Below are 18,228 nucleotides of genomic sequence, written 5' to 3'. Positions count from 1 at the left end.
CATTATCGGGAGAAAAAAGGTGTTTATGTGCTTCTTGCTTTCCCAAAGCCTGTGAAACAGTTTATTAAGCAAAGGCTCTATTTCCATAAAGGCTGATAAGACTTCAAATGATTCACTGAAAAACAGTCGCGGCATCGGCTCGGCAAAGCGACGCGCATATTTATCTCTCTCGACGCTGGGAGACAATCAAGACAAAGATGATAGCAAATTTGGAAATGAAGCATACAGACATAATGAGATTGCAGCCACTTCAGGAACATAACCAGACAAAATACTTTTTTTTCAAATTTTTTTAATTTTTTTTTTTTTATCCCCAGCTTCTTGTATTTACACACACACACACACACACACACACACACACACACACACACACACACACACACACACACACACACACACACACACACACACACACACACACACACACACACACAGACATATATATACACGCACACACACAAAAAGGCCATCTTTTTCAATTAATGAAGCAGGGAATTGAGTCCGAGGTCCGGCGGGATATGGATTAACCAGGATGGCTTGAGGGCCCAATCTCACACAGAGTCTGTGCCTCGGTCTACATGGAGGAATTTCTCATTCAAGGCCTCAACAACCCCCCCCTAAAAGCCTCCTTCCTCCAACGCATCCATCCATTCCTCATCCTAAGGTGGAGCTGCTTCAGTGCAGACCGCTATTAGCGGAAGGGGGAGATAAAACTGTAAGTGTTGCTCCCAATTAGTGCATCAGTGACCGCTCTGTGCCTCCTCCACAGCAAGGCCTGGGAGTTAGGGAGGAGATGGGGGAGCCAAGGCAGGAGGGGCGACGTGAAGATGTAAGGAGGGGTGACAGGAAAAGGAGAGTATGGCGGAAAGATGACGGCTTTGGAAAGGAATAAAAGAAGCGACTGGTGTACAGAGAGAAGATAAAGAGAGGGAATGAGACGAAGCTGGGGGGGGGGGGGGGTTGCTGGCACTCATTGAGGGAGGAGGAGGAGGGGGAGACAGAAAAGTGACTAAAAAAAATGGCTTAAGCATTCATTTTGAGTGACGAGACAGGTCCTATTAACATTTAACAGCATTTGCGCAACTTGGTGTGGAGGTTAGGATGCAAATGAGGAGGAATTAAAACTGGCCAGAGGTTTGTCATTGATGGATTGCAGTCTGGTGCTTCTCACCACTTCCTAGTGTCCATCACAGACGATTACTGTATAATTAAACCTTATTTCTGGACTCTCCGACGCATAATTACTTGTGTGGGAATGTAACCATCATCTAAAAGCTCCAGCAAAATGCTTTAGCATTTAGTCTGGCAGGCTGCAGTAATTTCACAGAGCAGCCAGACAGATAGAGCCATCTGATGATCGGCAAAAGAACAGTCACTTTTAATAAGAGGTGGGGAAAAAAATATTAGGCGACAGTGTGCTGATTATAGGAAAATTAGGCTTTCAAGTGGTAAAGCCCTTTGTGTTATTTGCATAATTTATTCCAGCTTTACCCCCTGTTCAACCACCTCTTGATTTTTTTTTCTTTTTGAGCTGTGGGCAATTTCCTCTCCTATTTGAATAGATTGCACATTTAAGACTACTTAAGGAAAACGAACGCTTAGCATATTTTAATTGTTGTGCAAAAGAGTGAGCTGGGGTGTGAGGCAAAGCCGGTGGTGCCGGGACCCTTTAAAGTGCAGAGGATACAATGGCGTTGTGGCAGATAACCTCTGGATTCTCTCACGGGAGACCTTACTGTGCAGATTCGGACAAAGAAAGAGTGTAAACCTTTAAATTCTGAGAGAAAAGACGAAAACTGAACCCTAAAACCCAGCTTCCACGCTTCCATTTGGATAAAAACTTTCAGGGTCAGTTTGTCAATATCATTTCCCATGATGCTCCCTCCTGCAGAGCCGAGCCGAGACCAACCGCAGCTTCACAATTTCGGGTTATTTACTGATCAGCTTGCTGCAATAGAAAAAGAAATCCAGCAAAATGGCCACATTTATTCTTGGTGGTTGTCATGGAATCTACGTGATGGGCAATAAAAGCTTGCCATAAATAATTCCTGATGGTTATAGGATATTTCAAAGTGGGAAAATAAAACAGCAGCCCTTGCTGTACTGTAACCTCTTGTGAAGAGTTTCTCACAGATAATTATAGAGGCTATACGGCAGCTTCCCACACCTCACCAGCAGATATATAATGATGCGCTGGAAATGTAGCGGGCAAATGCACATCATTTTCATTAAGAGTGCTTGCATAATCCTAATTCTTTGTGTTGGAGAAATATAATGAATGCTGTAATGTTTTGGTCTTGCCACTCTTAGCACAGCGAGACAAATGAATTGTTACACTTTAATGAGAGAAGCGACAGCATTGGCTTCCTGCACAACACGGATGATTTTTTAATTGCACACAAGAGTGACTAACTCAAGGCTCATTAAGGCGATTTATCAGCTCGGCCATTCTTTTTTCTTTCTGGCAAGACAATACAATTATTTTTCCATTGTACTGATGAATAGATTCGGTTATTAACCTTTTCTACCCTAAAGTCACCCAGTAACACAAAAGTAACAGAAAAGAAGACATGTTCAAGATATTACCTCCCAAGAAAATGTCTTTAATGAATCGTTTGTTGCTGCTTGTACCTCGGATTACATGAAAATACATTTAAGTTGACTGCAAGTATGGCAACATATTCACACATATAAACAAGTGGTGCATTTGTATTGTATGTATAGATATGTACAACAGAAACACATTACACTCTGGTTTAAAGTTGTGCAAGTGTGTTATATATCCTAACAATTTATAAAATTCAACACACTAAATAAAACAAAAAAAAGGAGTGTGCCCACATATATACACATTCACACGCGAACGACCACAGTAGTTCACAAAAGATTAAAGCAAATGTATCGGATTATACATTTCCAGGTCACCTTTGGGTCGACCCCGACCGTCCATCCCTCACAAGTTGCTTGTGAGTGCATTTTTCACCTTCTCAAATGAGTGTGTGTGTGTTTTGCAAACGTCTTAGATATGACACATAGTGACATACACACACGCACCCTCACACCCACACACACACACGCACGCACACACACACACACACACACACACACAGTGTCTCTACGCTATGCTGTAGCCTGCGGTTGCACCATCAGCTAATTGTTTTAGGTACAGTCATCTGAGGTAGACTGCGCAAAGCTTCATGGCGTCGTCCTCTCTGGTTCTTTTGTTTTGTTCCTTTATCAATACATTTTTCACAAATGTCTGAAATTTTGGAAAGACAAAAATCAAATACCACAAGTGTTTTTTTTTTGTTTGCTTTGTTTGTTTTTTTTTTTACTGTTTTTTTCGTAGCCATGAGGTAGAGATGCGTTAAACGACTAAATTTAAAGAAGGATTTGAAAAAAAAAAAAAAAAAAGATCAAGACACAAAAGAGAAACCACAAAACAAAGCGTGGCATTGACTGGTGTGTTTCCAGTCGTTTGATCAGGCGGCTGTGGAGAAGGAGGGGAGGGCGAGCGAGCCGCTGTTCCGTGCTCTGAAGTGCACTAGTAGGTTTTTCAGTCCGAAGAGACTCTCTCTCCAGAGGATTTGCTGACAGAAGGAATTCTGGCACAGATTGTTTTGAGGGTGGTTTTCTGACGGACTACTCTGTTCCCCCCTTTTGCTGCTGCCATGTTGACTGACTATCTCTCCTTTGCCTCAGTTCTGCTGATAGTCAGCAGTAACCCCCCCCCCCACCACCCACTGCCTCTCAACATCAGGTGCTGCACCGCCGGTGCACACGAGACCAGATCACAAAACGGGCCTGCACATACCGTTACACATTCCCTCGTACTTCCAGGATCGGATTTTTTTGGGCTTCGGATAAATGTTTGGTAGACACACAACAAACAAAGTGCAACAGATGCCATCGAGACTGTAGCAAAACAAGAGTATACACACACACACACACACCAAAAAAAGCATTTAGTACGCGTGCAATAAACTACCTAAGGTACTTCCATGCCACAACAGTGGAGCTAAAGCACAGGCTCTTACAGCGTGACAAGGGAGCAACAAAAATACATTCCAACGTGACACAGAGGGCAACAAATCACTGTGTTGAAAAACCTAGACCTGTGCCCAACATAATCAAATATTCACACAACTGGACTATAATCATTTGCATCACATTGTGTCTTTGACAGTTGTCATGATACAGTTATATGCAATAATGAAGGACACAGGTTTGTTTGTTTTGTTTTTTTCTATTGGTTATCCTAGAAGAAACAGCTTTAATTAAAATCATTCTGATGACTGCAACCTGATGTGGCCTTTTGCTGATTGTGTGTTGCGCAGGCCTGCTAGTTGGACAATATCGTGATGGTAAGAATAATAATATTAATTAGATTAGATTAGATTAGACAGAGTCTATCAGAATGGATGGTATAAAATGGCCAATCACCGTTGTTGATTTCATTTTTTTCCACTCTTGAAATATGCTCTGAATGAATGAAAAACAGTTGACAATGCAAGTCAAATATACTGTGAAGTAACCATTGATTTAATTTAAAGTCCAACAGAGATCACCATGTTGTCTTGCGATAAGTTGCATGTTCCATTTTGTTTCTGACATATTAGTAACTACCTTGGAAAAAAACAGCCATTTCTGCAAAGTTGCCATGGTTACTTTGAGGGAAATGTTCAAACCTGGACTCATTTCAACAAGTACCTGAAGGAAGATGGTTAAATTCTGACACCAAAAAGAAAGATGGTCCATAGCCAAATAAACAGCACTTTTTAATTAGCGTAGCCTTTCATAATTTTCTTTTATCCAGTCTGCATTTTTGCCGTTTTGATTAATAAACAGTAGATTATACACTGCCTCAGTGCATAAATATGATAAAAGTGCTGAACACAAAAGGCCAAGGTCAAAAATGTGTTCATTAATTCAATAGCCTGTCTTTCTAATTACTGTGAATGTTTTTACTCATTGTCAGAAACTAGGACAAAACACAGTTGGTTGCTTTTCATGAAGATGACCATGAAAAATAACTCGGCAGGATCATTTTTATTTCCTTTAATTTTTCAGAGACAAAAATGTCTGTTATCATATCTGGACATCATATTCCTATAAACCAAAAAGCTGTATTATCATGATTTTAAGATCGTTTGCCATGGCTTCCGTCTTGAATGAGTGAATATTTAGATAGATATATTTGATCAAACCTTTAATAACATCCATGTTTATTTTCCAGTTTCTTTAAGACACAATAAAAAATAAAAAACAAATAGAAAGACATCATCTATTTATTTATTATGGGACAATCACAAAACACAATGGGATTTTTTTTTTTTTTTTAAGGGAGAAAAAACTTTTTTTTTGTCTTTTTCATGTAAAGTAAATCTGTTCTGAATATTGTCTGCTTTTATTTTGTGTGCATAACAGAGATTATTAAAAATGGCCAATAATCAGTCACTAGTTAACTGGTCTACCTCTAATCTAGACGTAGTGCTTGCAGATTTAGACTTGCTGTGCGGGTACATCTGGCAGCCATCCAGTTGGAGCTCATTTAATGTGTAGGGTTGAACACGATGACGACAGAGTGTCAGGAAACTTCAGCTTCAGCACCGACAGAAAGAGATTCTTACCTTTTCTTTTGAAAACAGAAGATGGCATTGAAATATTTTCTTTACTTTGGTGCAGCAAAAGTTTAATTTACTCTTTTACACAACAGTCTACCATTGACTTGTTTTCGCCAGTTTGACCTTGTTTGTTTTTCTGACTGGTTGTAGCACTAACCAACGGTGGGCAAAGGCGGTTTGATAACAACCCCCATGAATCTTTTTTTTTAGAGCCTATATTTTTAGATTTGAGTTTAATCTGTATTTTAATAAATGTATATTGGAGGGTTGGGGGGGTAATTAAAAGTTTGATAAAATAAGAGTATGGTTTGCGTAAGGTTTTTATCTCTTAATTGTCATTTAACAAAATGGCTGTTATGAATGGAAACCCATTTTCCTCCTTTTAATGATGTAAATGTGAGGAGAAAATTTAAATCAAAGTTTTAAGTAGCAAGAAAATGTGATGTTAGTTGGACTTTAAACTATAACAGCTTCCTTGATGCTAACTAAAAGAACAATATTTGTTGAAACAAAGAAGTAAACTAAACCAAAACAAGTGAAATTAACTAATTATCTGAAAACCTTTACAGAGAGACAAGAAATTGTTTTTTTTAATCTTTGTGATTCAAATAACTTTTAATTTAGAGATATATTGTTACTTTTTTTCTTGTGATGCATTAGCTGATTATGTCAAAGCTGCACTTACACCTGTGAGTCCAATCTGAAGCTAAATCCGTCTAAAACCACTTTTTATTTTTATTTTTCCATTTCAATGTTTTAATGCAAACACCAGGCCAAAAACCAGTCCTGCATTTATCCGTCCAAATTAAAAGGCAACATTAGCCTGTTAGCTAATTCCCTCTTAAATTACCTTTCATATTCTTTGTACTATTATTCTTATACAAATTGAGCAAATATAAATAATTTGGACCTTGTGACACTTGCTAAAGGTAGTCGCTTGAGCTTGTCATGTATCTCTCAGTAAGAAAGCAAAGTTGCCCACTTCCAAATATTTCTAACATTTCTTTTACTTTAGTCAATCAAACTGTATCAACATCAAAGAACAGCTTGCAAAAAATTGTGACAACAGGTGCATATTTTGCACAGAAATTTGCTGATAAACTGATGGAGCCTCCATAAGCCTGACAATATATCCTAGATCATGTTATATAAACAATGATGACCATGGTTTTCTTTATAAATGTACAAGAGCTGCCACCCCAACACCTGCTCATCTCTAAACTCCCTCCCCCCCAAAAAAAACAAACTGGGCAACAACACAGTATTACATTTTTTAAGAGCAATGGAAATAGTTCTGTAGTCAAGTAGAAACAGGTAACTAAAGCACCCGCCGAAGAAAAGAAAATTAAAATACATAATTTTATTCTCACTTTAGATATGCTCCGTATATTGAGAACACATCTATTACATTCACTGTCACCTCTTTGCTATAAATCGTAGCGACTTGAGGTACACCTTAGACTGCCAGTTTTTCATCTCAAACCTTAGTGCTTTACGTCAAGATATCTTGAGGTACTGTACAATTTACAAACGCTTTCCTGAGTGTTTTTTGTTCATTACGTTTGTTCGTTATGCAGACACAAAATGAGAGGAGATGAATGACAGGGGCCCGATAATCGCCAACCCAACGAATTACTGTGCCTAGCAAGACAATAAAAGATGATTAACCACCACTGATGGCAACTGTCAATCTGTGTTTTTCAGACTCAGCGCTGAAGTTTTAAAGCTCGTGATAATCATCAGCTCATGCCATGAATGTAGATTGTGAGGCAAATTAAGAAAAAGAAAAATCTGAAAGCACCACTTTAGGCACTTGGATAGCCAACAAAATCTCAAGAACAACAACATACTGATATATACACAGACACAAGGTCATCTCTTGTGCATCCAACTTGCTTGCAGTGTGTAAACAATGCCTTGCTTTCTGGAGTGTCAAGCATTCAGATTAAACCTCCTCTCATTAACTGCAATTGTCTCATCAAACCAGGTCTCTGGGTGTATCTAAAACCCTCTTGAGAGAACACAGTGGACTTGTGTTGGCCTGCTATGTGCCTTTCCCTCCAGCACAATGCTTTTGCCCTGAGGGGAGGAATTGCAGGAGCCTCTTTTTTCAAGGACGGCATCTATCGTTTCAGTGACTGCAGCCGAACATTTTGTTCCACTCAGTGTACGTGTCAATCTCTTTTTGTGATATACTGGCTTGGAATTTACAACAGACACTATCTATGTCCTGGTAGGTGAGGGGCCTAATCTGACCCCTGGGCATCATGCCCGTCATGTCCATGCTCTGTGCAGAGACGTGCAACAGGCCTACAAGGGCCTCCTGACAGAGTCTTGCCAGATCCAGTCCCGAGAAACCCTCAGTACGCTGGACCAGCAGCACCAGCTCCTCCTCACTCAAGCAGTATTTGTGCTGAGACTGAGCCAGGACCTGGTTGATGATCTGGTGCCGGGCAGTGTTATCCGGCAGGGGCACCAGTACCCTCCGAGCAAAGTACCTGCGCAGGCTTTCGTCCATGTCCTGTGGTCTGCTTGTGGAGCAAACCACCAACACTTGATTTCCTCCGTCCTCACCAGAACCCATAAGAAGTGAGTCCAATTGGGCAAGAAGTTCCCCCTTCAGCCGGTTGAGTGGACTCTCGTCACTGAGGTGGGCTGACAAGAGCATGTCCAACTCACTAATGAACAGTACTGAGGGCTGGCGGCAACGTGCCACCAGAAATGATGCCCGGATAATTTCTTCTCCATCAGCCAGCCATTTGGTAGCCAAGGTGGAGCCACTGAGCTGCAGAAACGGCGCCCCCAGCTGGCTGGCTAGGCAACGGCCTAGCAACGTCCTACCACTGCCTCTGGGGCCGAACAACAACACACAACGTGGGGCTGGTCCTAAACTGCTGAACATATCTGGACGCAGAATGGGCCACAGAACCTCCTCCTTCAGAGTAGCCTTGGCTAGCTCCAGACCTGCAATGTCACTCCAATCCACTGGAGGACCTTGCTGAATTATTTCTGAGGTCACCATGTCCAGGAGGTGAGGATCACATGTCTTAAGCTGCTCTTCAGCAGGCCTGGAGGAGGAATTGGATGAAGAGGAGTTCGGCCCTGGTGCTGAGTGGGACAGGTGGAGACGGTGATCATCAGTGCCTTGCTCACTCAGGGAGGGGGAGGTGAAGCTTGCAAGAGAGTCCGCTGAACGTGAGCCCCCCAGGGTGGAAGAGACATAGGCCGGTGGAGTCAGAGGTCCCCCTGTTCCCTGACTGCTGTACTTCCGCTGTTGCTCTGATGGCATTGTAGCTTGTTTCTGAGAATTAAAAGCTAAAGAGGATTTGTCTGTGTTCCTTTCAAATCCACCTCCGCTGGCGCTGTTGGAGCCTCCATTTGTACTGCTGCTATCTGCTATCCTGTACATGGGGCTCTCTGCTGAGCTCCTTGCCTGGGCATAGCCAAAGTTACTATAAGACGGGTCTATTTCTCCTTGGCTTGTCATGTAGAATGCCTTCCTCTTGAGTGTGTTAGAAGAACCACCGTTGAGAGGGGTGGGGGCAATTGGGGTCAGGTTGTGGCTCTGGTATGGGTATCCAGGTAAAGCAGAAGAGGGGGGAAGAGGTGTAGGTGCAGCAATGCCTGAGGGAAGGTATGAAGAGGGAGGGGGTGCTCCTCCGGGGCTGTATCCTGGGCCGACTGAACTCTGAGCAGGGTAGCCCGCTGCGGGGTAATTATAACTAGACAAGTTGGGCGAGCCCCCATTGTAAGGTGGGACTAAAGTGGGGTGTGGGGGTGGAGGAGGGGGCTGCAGGAGACCAGAGCTGTGCAGTGGGGAAGGAAGTGCTGGAGCAGGGGCAGACTGGGAGCTGTAACTACTGTGCAGGTATGAGCCGCTGTAGGTGGGGCCGTATTCCTGAGAGGGCAGGGAGGAGTGGAGCGCTGCGGCTGAGTGGCTTCCACAGCTGCTGCTGGAGTAACTGGGTTCACTGAGGGTGCTGGAGGCCAGGCCTGGGGAGCTGCACATGCCAGACACTACCTCTGAAGCTGCTGCCACCCCTCCCTTTCTAACGGAAATCCCCTCTGGGATGCAACTCATAGGGTAGACGCCATCCTGCCAGGGCTCAGATTCGCCCTTCCGTCCGTTCATCACTCCCGGCGCCTCGGAATAGGAACCCGGAATCTCGAGGATGCCAGAATACTTCTCTGCGTACTTCTTGAGCAGGTTGGAGGCAGTCAGGGCAGAGATGTCGTCATTGGCCCAGGCATACTGGTAGGTGGCGGAGCGTTGCAGGTGGCCAGGCACCGCCCTGTAGGCCTCAGCCTTGTGGGCCGGGGATCGGGTGGTGGAAGATATGTCAAAATGCTGTTCGGCCCACTGGCTGTGCTCGGGGGTCCACTGCATCTTTAAGCCTGAGGGAAAAGGAGACACAGATGTCAATACATAGGCTCATGTGTCATTTTAACAGTGCTATGTACAATGCTATTCAATTCAATTCAATTTTATTTATATAGCGTCTATTACAGCAGAAGTTCTCTCTAGGCACTTTCCAGAGACCCAGAACATGATGTATTTTGTATGTATATAATGTTTTTATTCTTGATATACTCTCCTGTCCTGCAATGTAGCCCACTGTGGTTGTTTTTAATGTTGTTTTTATGGTATAATGAAAAGGATAATAAAAAGAAAATGATAGTGGCAAATTTGGCGTATGAATTGTTAAAACATACTGTTAAGATCTCAGTGAGCGTCAGCAGATGGAGAGCTGTACAGAGGGATGGTGGGATGGCTGGTTACTGCAGCCTAATGCACCCTGGCCAGACCAATAAGACAGAGGCATTGAGGGTCACTCTATAATCCCCAGCTCATCTGAGGTGGCTGGAGATGGGTTTGAAAATGTGCTTCGCAGTGCCACAAAGCAACACACACACACACGCACACACGCAATCGCGCGTGCGCACACACACACACACACACACACACCAACCCCCCGCTTGGTCATTGTGCTTTCATTCAACACACAGGGAACTGTGCTCATGCACACAGACGTTCAGAAAAAAAATCTATGCCTGCACTCAGGCGTGTTGTAGCGTACGCACGTGTGCGCGTGCACACACACACACACACACACACACACACACGCGCGCGCTTGTGTCCGCTGACCCAGACGGACAAACACAGGCATGCACACAAGAGCTGTGGCGAGCTATGAATTACAACACATTGTGTCTCAAGCTCAGTTCGTGTCTGCACGGCTCCACCTTGACCTCCTCTCTCTGCCATTCTCTCCTCTGTCTGCCTCTGTTCTTCATGCCTCCTTGCTGCCTCGTCTTCCCCCTCACTCTCCCTCTCTGCTTTTTCTGTCATCCATTTTCCACCACCCCTTTTGCTGGAGCAGTCTTTATTTCTCTTCACCTCCTTTTCTTCTCACTCAATCTATTTTGATATATATCTCCTTTTCTCATTCTCTTTCTTCGCTGCCACCCCTCCTCTTATTTACTCTGCCCGTGCTTGCTTCACCTCCTCCCCTTCCCTCCTCTTCCTTGCTCCATCTCATCTCAGACACACTCACCTGGCTCTCCCCTTTATTGCCTCAGGAGGCTGGAGAGCCACTGTTTCCTTTAATCCCAGCCAATGCCATCTGCAAACACTGTCAGCAACACAGCGACTCCATCGCGGTCTCACTATCAAAGCCTCGGCGCTATCAAAGGCTGGACGCAGCGTAATCACAGCAGCCGCGCGGCAGATTGAACCCTGTTTGATTTGACTTAGTGCACACAAATAAAGGATAATATCGGTGTCATTTAGGCTGCTTCCTCCAACTTATTGACTGGCGGCAGTTGCATGTAGAGACCCACAGCTGGGGGTCTGGTGAGCAACCCGATTTGCAGAATTGGTTTATGTGTGTGTTTTTTCCTGGCTGTGTGAGTAAATCAGACATGCACGCTGAAATACATTCATAGAGCATGACTTTTTTTTCTTCCTCCCATCCATTTATGCTTCTGCAAACACAAACACAACGGACAAAACAGCATGCAGACGCAAACACACATGTTAACACTCTCTTGCTCTCTTATCTAAGGCTCTGTGTTTGTTTGGTAACAACACAGGCAGGGAGGGGGGGAATCCCCAGACTCTTATTTCCTCTCTGATTCTCCTCTCTAGCCATCTCTCGGCAGACACCAGTGGCTAATTAGCAGAATGGCGATCTGCTAATTGTGTTAATTTACAACATTTTAGCCGAGGGGAGTCTTGCAGGGGCTGGCAAGCCCATCACCCTCCTGGTGTACTGAAAAAAAACAAAAAGCAATGCCTCAGACAAAGAGCTCAGCTAAGGGCAGCATGTATTAGCTGGGAGGCTCCTTTAATTCAGGAAATATTAGATGTAGAGGCGGTACTACAAAAGGGTAGTGTATCAAGGAGACGTTGGAAGTCAGAAAACTGAAGAAAACCACAATAATAATAACAAAATAATAATTAGGGGTGCACAATTCTGGAAAAATGATAATAACAATATTTTTCTTAGATTTGAGATTGCAATTTCTTTCACGAATCGAAATCTTTATTTTAATGTCATGATAAAAATGGGAACTTTATTATGTATTTCCCAAATGTTTTTTTTTTATCAAGTGATTTTCATTTACTGTGTAAAACAGGTCTCTCTTGAGAATGAGACCCTGTTTCGCACACATAAATAATAATAATAATAATAATAATAATAATAATAATAATAGTATTATTATTATTATTATTATTAATAATAATAATAATAGTATTATTATTATTATTATTAATAATAATAATAATATTAGTTATTATTATTAAATATAATAATAACAAATAATAAATAGAGTTGATCCAAAAAATATTTAGCATTAGTAATCTTTGTGTTGAAAATGTCTCAAAGACAAAGATTTTGTAGTCCAATGATCCATCCAACCACCATATCTGTTCGTCAAGCAAGTAAATCAATCGAATCAATTTGTTCATACAACATTTTTTGTTTTGCCAATTTTCATACGATTGACTCTGACTTGTATCTCGTATTATTTTGATCATCATATGAAAAATGTAGCTTTTTTTCTGCCCACATAAGCGTTACCTTAGAAGCTCAGAATTTTTGAGAAATGCAAGTTGTGCCATCAGTAATCCTGATGACAGTCACTGGCGGGTTTGTTGTAGAGGTTTTTCACTGCAAGTACAGACCAAGTAAATGAAGGCCAGGAGAGTGAAAGGTACAAACAGCTCATAGTAAGAACAATAAGCTAGATGTCTGGGACATATTAACTTAAAAGAGAATCATCCTCCCAAACGCGCTCAAAGCTGAAAAACTAAAGCCAACAGCCAACTATAATAAGCACATCTCTTCCTGCAGTTACTCTCCTTCACGCGGCCGGGTGTCAGTCTGCAGAGGGAGTCTGCTGCACAAATAACCATCTTCAAATGTCCAGGTGTTCACCAGTGTCTCATTCTGAAATCTAGATGTTGACAACTATGGACCAAGGAAGCATCCCCCTTTGGTCCAAAAATCATTTGTTCTAGTTCAGACTTTACACAATTATATAAACAATTGCTCATTGACAAGTTCTCCTACTCGTGAAAGCAAATAAATAAACATCTGAATATCTAAATATTCACTACCAACCCAAAAAAAACAACACATTTCCTTTATCTGTTCACCTCATAGCATGATCACACCAGTTATGCTGGAAATCTGCCAGGAATTTCTAGGAAAAGTTTCAACATCTGGATATTGTCACTAACAATACACTAAAAAAAAGCTACACTGATAATTAGCCATTCCTCTGAGCGTCTTTAGACTATTTTTTATTTAAATTTATTTATGAAGACATGCCACATCCATCCATCCGTCCATCCATCAAACAGACTTGGAGTACCCACAGACAGACTATCGTTAAAATCCTGATTACTTACAATAAGTCTTATTTAGGTACAATTTAAGAATAAACATCCACTTCTTCTCAAACATCAGTAAGACACAGTGACAATGTTCAGTCTCTGACCTGAACCGATAAACGTCACACCTGTACCACTAATTTAAAAGTATTTGTATTAGCTTTACATCACAGGAGCCACTGTGCAACCCAACCATGACGGGTTTTACTTCCACTGGCAAGACGATCACATTCATCTCAAGAAGAGGGGTGTGCACTTCGAGAAAAAAGTCGAAATGTTGAGAAAAAAGTCGAAATGTCGAGATTAATGTTGAAATACAATTTCATGAATAAAGTCAAAATTTTGAGAATAAAGTTGAAATACAATTTGGTGAATAAAGTGGAAATGTCTCCTCTGGCCCATCAAATCCAGTTAGGAGAGCGACTGACAGCTATGCAGCAGCAGCCGTAACTAACTAACTAACTTACATCCTTGGAGTGGAACATTAAGGGTAAGTTTCTGAAGTTATGCAACTGCATATGTGTGATATGTGTTTCAAATCAATATCGTACGGAATTTAGACTTTTTTCTCAACATTTCGACTTTTTTCTCGAAATTGTACTTCAACATTAATCTCGACATTTCGACTTTTTTCTCGACATTTCAACTTTTTTCTCGAGGTGCATAATGACAAAAAAATCTTCCTCCCCTAAAATATTATTTTTATTTTTCTCCTGCCTGGCCCTAATACTCTTCCGTAGAGCATCAGGATGGTACTTCTAGTTGCACATTAAGAATTCCCCATTTCTGCCAGAGAGGTGAAACGTCCAAGTCACCACCACTTTATGAAGGCAAACATGTCAAACTCTGCAATAAATGATGCATTTAAAACTTTCTTTCTGAGAGCGACACCTCATCTGTTCTTCAATTCTTTGTCAAACTGACTTCAAACAACATATTTTTCAACCAGATTCACCAGAATGTGAATAATTCTGTTGAATAATTCTATCATAATTATAACACTAGAGGTTCCGGTCAGCTCAAATGACCAATTCCAAGGACCAATAATCTTAACCTGCCTCAAAACCTCTGCTGCATATACAACAAATTCACTTTTTTTTTTTTGTTTTGATATTTTTATTAGGGGGTAAGGCACAGTTGAACAGGAATAAACAAAAAAAAGATATACAGTCTACCTCCTTTTTTTTTTTTTTTTTTGGAATTAAGAACAGAACAAAAAATCCACACAAAACAATGACAAATACACGAAAATTATTATATTCTTATATACAAGTAATATTTAAGTATTTAAGCTAAACAGTATGAATTAAAAAAATAGATGAATAAAAAGGGGAAAAAAAACAAAAAAAAAAAACAAAAAAAAAACCCAAAAACAAAAGAAAAGTAAAAAGATAAATAAAAAGGAGGAAGAAAGAAAGGAATGAGAGAAGAGAGGGAGGGGGGGGATCCGTCAATCAGGAGGCAGGGACTGGAGAGAGTGGAAGAATGTAAGAAAGGGAAGCCACTTATTATAAAATTTGTTGCAACTACCCTTCAGTGAATATTTAATCTTTTCCAGCTTCAGAAAAAACATGGTGTCGTTGAGCCACTGGGTACTAGAAGGAGCCTTAGTCGACTTCCAGTGGAGAAGAAGGTGGCGTCTTGCCAGTAAGGAAGTAAAAGCCAAAATGTCTTTTTGGTTTGAAGTAAACCGGCCATGGTCCTCTGGGAGCCCGAATATGGCAACATGGGGGGAGACTTTTATATTCACCGAGAGTATTTTTGACATGGTGTCAAAATAATTCGACCAAAAGCGAGAAAGTAGTGGGCAAGAGTAAAACATATGGGTTAAATTGCAGGACGAGGCATGACATTTGTCGCATTCGTCAGTGACACTGGGATAGATCTGTGAGAGTCGAGCTTTAGAAAAGTGGACTCTAAACAGTACTTTAAACTGTATAAGTGTAAGACGAGCGCAGGATGAACTTGTGTAAATTTTTTTAAGAGCAGCGTCCCACCAGTCATCCTCCAAATTTAGATCCAGTTCATCTTCCCAGGCAGCCCTAACTTTAATAACTGGAGAGAGATCGTAAGACAGAAGGTCATCGTAAACCTTAGAGATCAGTGATTTTTGAAGTGGATCATGGTTTAAAAGCACCTCCCACTGTAGAGTCGGCGGAGAGGATGGAAAAACTGGAAACAAAGCTTTAGCGCAGTGTCTAATCTGAAAGTATCGAAAGAGATGAGAAGGCGGGAGATTAAATTCACCTGAGAGATCTGCAAAGCTGCGAAAGATACCATCCTTGTAAAGATCTCCAAAACTTTTCAGGCCCTTATTATGCCATATGAGAAAGGTTGAATCTGTAAGCGGAGGTCGAAATAAATGATTGTTCAGTAATGGAGCTAAAGTAGATGCTGACTTAAATTTGAAGTGTTTCCTAAATTGATACCAAATTTTAAGTGTGGAGTGAACCACTTGATTATTTGTAAAGACAGAGAGGTTGGATGGAATAGATGAGGTAAGTAGAGCAGGTAAAGAGGATGAAATGCATGACTGTGCCTCCAATTTACACCATGGCATATTCACCGATTTGAACCAAAATGAAATTTTTTGAATATGTGCTGCCCAATAATACAGTTGGAAATTGGGAAGTGCCAGTCCGCCATTGAATTTACATCTCTGAAGTGTGGATTTGCGGATTCTAGGAGCCTTCCCACACCATAAGAAGTCAGAAATAGTTTGATCAATTATTTTAAAAAAGTGTTTTGGTAAGAAAAGTGGAAGACAATGGAACAGAAATAGAAATTTGGGCAAAATATTCATTTTAACTGCGTTAATTCTTCCAATTAATGAAAGAGGTAAGCTTTTCCATCTATGGAGGTCAGATTTAATTGTAGACATTAAAGGTGAGAGATTAGCAGAAAAAAGAGAGCTTAACGTTCTGGTTACGTTGATCCCAAGATACCTAAAGCCGGAAGGACTAATCTTAAAAGGGATATCTGACTGTACGAGCTGTGTTGCTGAGTCATTAATGGGATAGCATTCACTTTTAGATACGTTCACTTTATAGCCTGAGAAAGACCCGAATCTCTGGAAAGCAGATAAAATTGAAGGAATGGAGAGGACAGGATCCGAGACATATAACAGTAAGTCATCAGCGTAAAGTGACAGCTTATATTCTGTTCCCAATCGGGAGATCCCAGTAAAAGTGGGGGAGGACCTCAGAAAGATTGACAGGGGCTCTATAGCTAGTGCGAATAATAGGGGAGAGAGGGGACACCCCTGTCTGGTGCCACGGGCTAGAGTAAAAAAATTGGACTGAATGCCATTAGTGGAAACGCTTGCTTGTGGAGACGTGTAAAGGAGACGAATCAAAGAAATGAACCCATTCCCCAGCCCAAACTTCTTCAGTACAGTAAATAAATAGTCCCATTCAATCCTATCAAATGCCTTTTCAGCATCGACTGAGATTACGACTTCAGGTGTTGTGGTGATAGTTTTAGAGTGAATAATATTTAAAAGTGTCCGCACATTAAAGAATAACTGTCGCCCCTTAACAAATCCTGTCTGTTCATTTGAGACAATAGTTGGCACAATGTTCTCCAAGCGATAAGCCAAGGCTTTAGCAAGGATCTTAGCATCTACATTTATTAACGAAAGAGGTCTGTATGAGCCGCAGAGAGTTGGATCCTTATCTTTTTTTAAGAGGAGACTTATGGAGGCTTGCCTTAAAGTGGGAGGGAGAGTGCCATGTTCCAGTGATTCCTTATAAACAGCATGCAATAAAGGGGACAATTTATCCTGAAATTTCTTAAAAAATTCCACTGGAAATCCATCAGGGCCAGGAGCTTTGTTATTTTGCATACTTCTCACAGCGAGATTAATTTCTTCTACCGTTAATGGCGAGTCAAGATTTTTAGCAGCATCGGAGCCTATAACAGGAAAGTTGAGGCTATCTAAGAATGAATTCAATTCAGTGGAGCCAGATGGAGATTCAGACGTATATAAAGAGGAATAAAATGAGTGAAAGACAGAATTAATGGCGGTGGGATCCTGATATAATGAGCCTGATGAATCTTTTATCTGAAGGATCATACGTGAGGCTGCCTGGCGACGTAGCTGATGAGCCATGAGCCGACTTGCCTTGTCTCCATGTTCATAATATACGGAGCGTGATCGTAAGAGAAGTCGCTCTGCGTCATTAGTGGTAAGGAGATCAAATTCAGTCTGTAAATCGACACGTTGCTTAAGAAAACTGGGAGAGGGGCAAGTAGCAAGTTGTTGGTCCAATTTTGTGATCTTAATAGAGAGTTCTTGTAATTTGGCTTTCCGGGACTTATTCAAGTGAGCAGAGAAGGAGATAATTTGTCCCCGCAAATATGCTTTTAATGATTCCCACAGCAGTGAAGATGAAATTGGTTCCATATCATTTTGATTTATAGAGATGTAATCATCAATTTTAGTTGTAATAAAATTGGTGAACTTATCATCTGAGAGAAGTAATGTATTGAACCTCCAAGATGTTGAGTAGCGTGGCTGTGAAGAGAACTGAATATCCAAAGAAAGAGGAGCGTGGTCGGAGATCACAATAGGATGATAATCAACAGACAGTACTTTGGGAATTAGTTTAGCATCAATAAAATAATAATCAATCCGAGAGAAAGATTGATGCATCTGAGAAAAGAAGGAATATTTTTTGGTACAAGGGTTATAAAATCTCCAAG

At 41.3% G+C, this 18,228-nt stretch overlaps 1 protein-coding gene across 1 annotated transcript in view; it reads right to left on the bottom strand.

The window, feature by feature from the left end:
• Nucleotides 1-6,429: 6,429 nt before the first annotated feature.
• LOC133425034 (fidgetin-like) overlaps nt 6,430-18,228 on the bottom strand; it is a 49,099-nt gene continuing 37,300 nt past the window's right edge. Inside the window, exon 2 of the mRNA XM_061715684.1 lies at nt 6,430-10,019. Coding sequence (XP_061571668.1) covers nt 7,756-10,019 — 2,264 coding nt within the window. The 3' untranslated portion in view covers nt 6,430-7,755. The remainder of the gene's footprint in view (nt 10,020-18,228) is intronic.

The sequence above is a fragment of the Cololabis saira genome, chromosome 24 (assembly GCF_033807715.1).
Source record: "Cololabis saira isolate AMF1-May2022 chromosome 24, fColSai1.1, whole genome shotgun sequence".
Lineage (NCBI taxonomy): Eukaryota > Metazoa > Chordata > Actinopteri > Beloniformes > Belonidae > Cololabis > Cololabis saira.
The sequence above is the reverse complement of the archived record's forward strand: the minus strand, read 5'-3'. Positions and strand labels throughout refer to the sequence as shown.